The sequence below is a fragment of the Salvia splendens genome, chromosome 6, assembly GCF_004379255.2.
Source record: "Salvia splendens isolate huo1 chromosome 6, SspV2, whole genome shotgun sequence".
Lineage (NCBI taxonomy): Eukaryota > Viridiplantae > Streptophyta > Magnoliopsida > Lamiales > Lamiaceae > Salvia > Salvia splendens.
The window spans coordinates 21,362,973-21,368,972 of NC_056037.1; the positions used below are offsets into that span (position 1 = coordinate 21,362,973).

A 6,000-nucleotide genomic window follows, 5' to 3' on the forward strand; every position below is an offset into this window, starting at 1 on the left:
ATTATTTTTATTATGAAAACTAAAAATATTAAACTTGCACTAGCAAATATAGATAGTCAATTGCATTAATAATGAAATTGATTGTAGTTTGGATAATGAAATTTCACTCATTAAGAATGGAGATGTATATATATGTCGTGTACCATTATGATTTAATAACAGAAAATAATTCTCTAATTTTATTTGAAAATAAAGTTGGCATTTAAAATTGTCCTTTCCCTGCTAGAAGGAGAGCGAGGTGAGATACATGAAGAACAATATCAACACATATATCTTTTTTATTACATTGTTACTCATTTTTCTTATATTATTTATTTTAAATTTAACATTTGTAAATCAGGCACTTTAATCCAAACTTATAGTGTTACATATACAAACAGGGTCGCATTCAGTCAATAGAACACGGACATGAAATATTTGCAAAGATTATATTTATGAGTCGATTTGTTATTGTACTCATATTAGAACACAAATATGTAGACATCCATTGGTTGGTATAGTTAGTGACATTCACCCTATTTTTTATACTATAAAATTAAAAACTGGTTTATATAATTGGACTATAGATCTGTGTACAATTGTGAAATTCATCAATACAAGTATGGTCATTATGAAATGAAATTGTATTATTATTATTTTTAAAAAATTATTTTTTAATGCTTTTAAAAAAATCAAAAAATGGTTCAACCGGATGCCGTTTTCCGGATGAACCAGGCCGATTTTTCTGTTCAAAATGGTCTAAAAGTCCATTGGTGTATATGCCTAAACCGGACCAAAAAACACCCAGTTTGTAGTTGAACTGGTCAAACCGGACGGTTCGGTCCCGTTTTTAAAACACTAGTTGCTCACTACTCTTCGTGATAACTTGAATTTCCAACCTATCGGATGAAAGAGATGCGTTTACCAACTAAGTTATGATTCTTTAAATTAATTAGTTATTACTATAATAATTAAACATTAATTATTTTGTTTACTGATGACATGACATTGATATGATCTCCTGTGACTTAGAGATTTTAGTTATTTTATGTAATCCACTCCTATAATTATGGAGCACCATAAGTGAAATAAGTGAAGAGTGTATATATTTAACTATTTAAGTACCATATAAAATGCACTATTGATTTATTGCAAAGAAGATAAATAATAATACCACAGATAACATTTCCATGGAAAGCAGAGTAACAACTGAGTCATATTTATGTATATACAAAAATATTAATCCTTCAATTAGTGGAATCCACAAAATGTACAGAACAAATCATACTATGAATCAGAAGAAAATATTACACATGTTGATTTAGTACTGTATCACATACCTTATGTAAAATTGTAAGAAGCTTAGTAAAAAAGTTGAGAACACAATTACTTCACATTGCCTTCATATCTAGGGCGCTTCCACAATAATTAAAGATTAATTAATTTGTTTACTTATGACATTGTTGGAATCATGCTTGGTCAAAGGACTTTGACCAATAATAAATGAGATAGAAATATTTAATTTTGTGAAATTAAATGCAAAAGCATTGATTTACGTTCTGAGCAGATGACCGTACTATATTCATTTTCTCAAACCTAATTCCCGGTGAGTAAGAAATAATATATTAAAGCTGGTCACAATAAAGTTAAAAAGGAGCTATGACAAAAGCCAAATGATTAATTATGATCTCACATCGGGGATGATAAACTTCTTTGAAGAGGTACTTAATAAGATGGATCATTACGTGTAATAATTATCGTGGCCTAACATGGGCGATAGAGCCGTGCATCGTGTGTCTTGGACTTGTATCTTGGTCTGTTGGTGGTCTTTGGACAGGTTTTAGGCGTGGTCCGAGCCCCGCCTATTCTTTTTAGACCACCTCCACGTCGTTGGACCCTGACGCATAGCGGGTACCAAATGGACCCCGTCGTCTAGTGTGTCCAGATGCATGAGACTCTTCAGCTCCCGCAACGGCTAGTGCAACAGTAACCTCCGCTGGATAATATAAATTGCTTGATGACAGACATAATGTCTGTTGACTCCAACACCCCGTGAAGGTGCACTCAGCCTATAAATAGGCGTGTATCCCTTGCATTCCAACACGCAACACACTCAAGCATTCTGCATACACGCTCTCTCCCTCTCTACATTGTCCTTCTGTCAAAGCGCTACCCTAGCCATTATCCAGTTCTCCGGAGCACTGCAGTTAGCGGGGCTGCTACTTCAGGGACGAAGCCGTTTTACCTTTGGGGACGACACGCTAATCCGAGAGCACTACCGACACGTATCTCATCTTGCGGAAAGAGGACTCCTCGACTCGGCTTACTCTTTCCTACAGTTTTGTATTTCTTTTGTTCAGTTTTATTTTGTATAACTTTCTCCTAATTTTCTGTGAAATTTTTCCCCGCCAAATTTGTATCTTAGTAATACCCAGAATCCAACAGACATGACATTGATATGATCTCCTGTTACTTAGAGAGTAGAGTGAATTTTTAATTTTATGGCTCAAGATCTCAATATAATTATCAATTTGATGTTTTAGTTATATTATGCAATCAACACGGCCGCACCTATAATTATGGAGCATCATAAGTGAATAGTGTATATATTTAAGAATCATACAAAATTCATTATTGATTTATTACAAGAAGAAAAATACTAATACCAGATATAAACATTTCCATGTAAGTAACAACTGAGTCATATTTATTATATACAAAAACTTCAATCCTTCAATTATGTACAGACCAAATCATTGTATGAATCAGAAGAAAATATTACACATGTAGATTTAGTACTGCATCACATACCTCATGTAAAATTGTAAGAAGCTTAGCAAAAAAGTTGAGAAACCAATTCAGTCACACTGCCTTCATATGTAGGGTGCTTCCACAATATCAGTGCAGACTCCTCCGAAGTCGATGCCTGGCTGATCACCATCGCATCACCTGCAACGAACAATGTCGAAAAAGAATGAAGACACAGCTCATTCTGCCAAAATGATCCTCACATTGCCAAACAGCAGTTGACAGGAGTTTGAAATGGTTTACACAAAACACTCACCATCCGCCTTCTGGCCTTTTCCTTTGTCATTTACTTGAGCGCCCCATCCGACAGATAGCTCTCCTGCCTTCTCAATGCCTTTAGACTGGTATGGAGCAATAATTTGAACAGTGTGTTGAAGTGAGCCCAATAAGTCATTCTCAATACACTCGTACCTGTAAAACGAGGAAAAAGTTATGAATTTATTTGATGTTTAGAAGATTAGGCCTTCAACAACATGACTCACATTCTTCTGCAGAGGCTATCAGTGATCACTGATAAATCTATGACTTGAATCCTTATCTGCCTGACTTGTTCGTCACCATACTCATCGAACGGCTCCTCAAGAATCTCAGATAGCTTTTCAACATTCGACTCGAGTTGCTGCTGCTGGTCCTCAAAAAAATGCCACTTCAGCCCACTTTCCTTTTCTTTCATCTCATCCTTAAAGAAGTCATCACCAAAAGCATAGAACGCGAAAGGATGTGAGTATAAAAGAGCCCGTCTTGATGTAAGTAGCCGGCGAAGCCCATTTGTAACCCAGCTGAAATCTCTCGATTTTAAGTCCCTTGCTTGCAGATTTGATATTTTGTCCTCAATCATCTCCCACAGCTGAGATTCCTGCTTAAAGGAGTCTGCGTGAGCTTTATAACGGCTATAATAATGCACGTATCTGTATAGGTTTCTTTTTGCATGCTCGGCCTTCTCCACGTCTTTATATCGACCACAACTATGATCATCAATACTCGACCGAGTATGGTGACGGCCCGTAGCTCCGCCACACAGCCAACTAAACCAGGGTAAAAAAACAATCAAACACTACTTTGATAAAGAAAATAATCCAACATCAGAAAAACTGTGTAGCATAAACACATATAGAGGAGATCAAATCAGACGAGTGGGTTCATGTGTAAGATAATTTTCACAGAAAGAGCAATCCTACCAAAACGATTGCCCACATACGCAACGAACTAGGTTGCAGCCACCGTTTTTCTCAACTGGTTTGTGACAGTTGGGACAAGGCATTGTATTTACAGTAATCCAATTAACTGTCTCGGATTCATCGTGGCACTTTTGTTTCCAGAGCTGCCACATAGAGCACGGACAAGGAGAATGGGCTTCCGATGAACAACTGAAACAAAACTGCAAACCACAAGAGCATTCCACCTCACAGAACTCATCATTTTCTGCCCTTATTGCATTCCCACAGTGTGGTGTACTAGGACACCATTTCACCAACTTATTGTCCTCAATATACGACTCGAGAAGAAACCTGTCGAACTTTTCAGCTAAATCAAGGCGTCTCTCACTAACTAAGCTTCTAACAGTGGCTTCATCACAAACAGTGTTACATTCATGGGCCATACACCTGATCCGCTTGCTTTGGCCCTCGTTTATCTTGACAACAAAGTGACCCGTCCAACCTATAAGAGAGGCCAACAAGGGTTATTTGGGTTACCCACAATTCCAAACTAGAAACATCAAAAGTAGAGTATCGAAAACGATGTAAAGCTCACAAGTATTGCAAAAGCAATGACCGCAGTCCATTCTCGACACGGCATTTGCAGACACATCATCCATACAAATGTTGCAGAGCAATGTAGAGGAAGGTTCATGTTGAGTGACAAACGCAGGTTCATCCCTAGTGACTCCCACTTCAGAAAACATACGAGATTCCCCTTTCTCGAAGTATACTGGGATCAGTTTCTCAACATCCCATCTGTAATGAATGAGAAGAGTTCTAGCATGGTGTTCTCTCACCAATAGCAACTCCATCACTTTCCTCAAATCTTCCCTCTGTGAAGATCACAAAAACTCAATCATCGAATCGGACTACATGCAATGCCATTGCCATCCTCTTTTTTATAAGAAAATACATCTCACACTTAAATTCAAATTTCCAAAAACACAGAGCTAGAGATATATGCATATTGTAGGCAACTAAATACCATTTCAAGCGAAATACTCCCTTTATCCAATTAAAAGCGAAACGTTTTCCTTTTTAGATTGTCCTATAAAAAAAAGAAATGTTTTCTAAAATGGAAACAATATCATTTCTACTTTTTCATCTCTCTTACTTTATTCTCACCTCGTTAACTCACAAAACAACACTACATAATTCTCGTGCCTGAAAAGCAAATGTTTCATTTCTAATGGGAGTAGTTTAAAGCCTCAAATTCAAATTCCAAGAAAGCATAACTAAAAGCAAATAAAAGACATACTACATCACAAAATTGGATACTCTAAGATACAGATATATTATCACACTCAAACAGAGGCAGTTTCAAGAAAAAGATGAAAACTTTACATACCTGAGCTGCCCAGAGAGACTCTCTTTTGATCACCTGCAAATATTACAAAAAAAAGGGACACCCAAATCATTCAAACGAAACGGGCACGTTTCATTCTAATAATTCTGTTATCATCTTTTACAACCACAACAAATAAATTAGCCTCTATTAATACAAGTAAGTGTATGAATTTGAAAAAGATGATCAAATATGAGAAGAAACCTTCAAACCCATGGGAACAGCACCGAGATTAAGTCATGGAGTCAACCCCCCTATTAGATTATGATCACTCACAGAATCACTTTTCATACAGGCTACTTAAAACAGGTTGTGTCGTGGAAAATTAGGGTTGATCCGAATCATGTTCGGATCCAACTACTTTTGGATTTGAAGTCTTGCCTAAAAATTAAGAATATGACTTTGGGATTGAAAGACCCAAATATTTCTATGCTACAGCTATTTGGCAATATTTTAAAAATCAGTGGATTGGCTAAGCTATTGGTTAACAATTCGAATGGTTGGATGATTGGATCGGTTGGACAACTGATCAAGATTCAAGCCGCCGAATTACTATAGCAAAAATAATAAAATTTAGTGAAAATTGCCATTAAATCACAACTTGGTTTACTTTTGTTTATCTCATAACTTATAAAATTAGCTAATTAATTCATAACTTGGTTTACTTTT

At 36.3% G+C, this 6,000-nt stretch overlaps 1 protein-coding gene across 1 annotated transcript; it reads right to left on the bottom strand.

The window, feature by feature from the left end:
* Positions 1-2,665: 2,665 nt before the first annotated feature.
* LOC121808574 (probable E3 ubiquitin-protein ligase ARI2) lies at positions 2,666-5,799 on the bottom strand. Its single transcript, XM_042209128.1, has 7 exons — positions 5,536-5,799; positions 5,335-5,367; positions 4,540-4,819; positions 3,966-4,446; positions 3,270-3,812; positions 3,044-3,198; positions 2,666-2,928 (listed from the first exon to the last, which is right to left on the bottom strand). Exons 1-7 carry the CDS (start codon positions 5,545-5,547, stop codon positions 2,813-2,815), a joined length of 1,620 nt encoding a protein of 539 aa, XP_042065062.1. The 5' UTR covers positions 5,548-5,799; the 3' UTR covers positions 2,666-2,812.
* Positions 5,800-6,000: the final 201 nt, after the last annotated feature.

Excerpts from the sequence above, each read along its gene's own strand:
- LOC121808574 (XM_042209128.1), bottom strand. Across the intron at positions 4,447-4,539 it reads TCATTGCTTTTGCAATACTT|GTTGGACGGGTCACTTTGTT; the intron begins GTGAGCTTTACA and ends CCTCTCTTATAG. Across the intron at positions 3,199-3,269 it reads GATAGCCTCTGCAGAAGAAT|GTACGAGTGTATTGAGAATG; the intron begins GTGAGTCATGTT and ends CTCGTTTTACAG.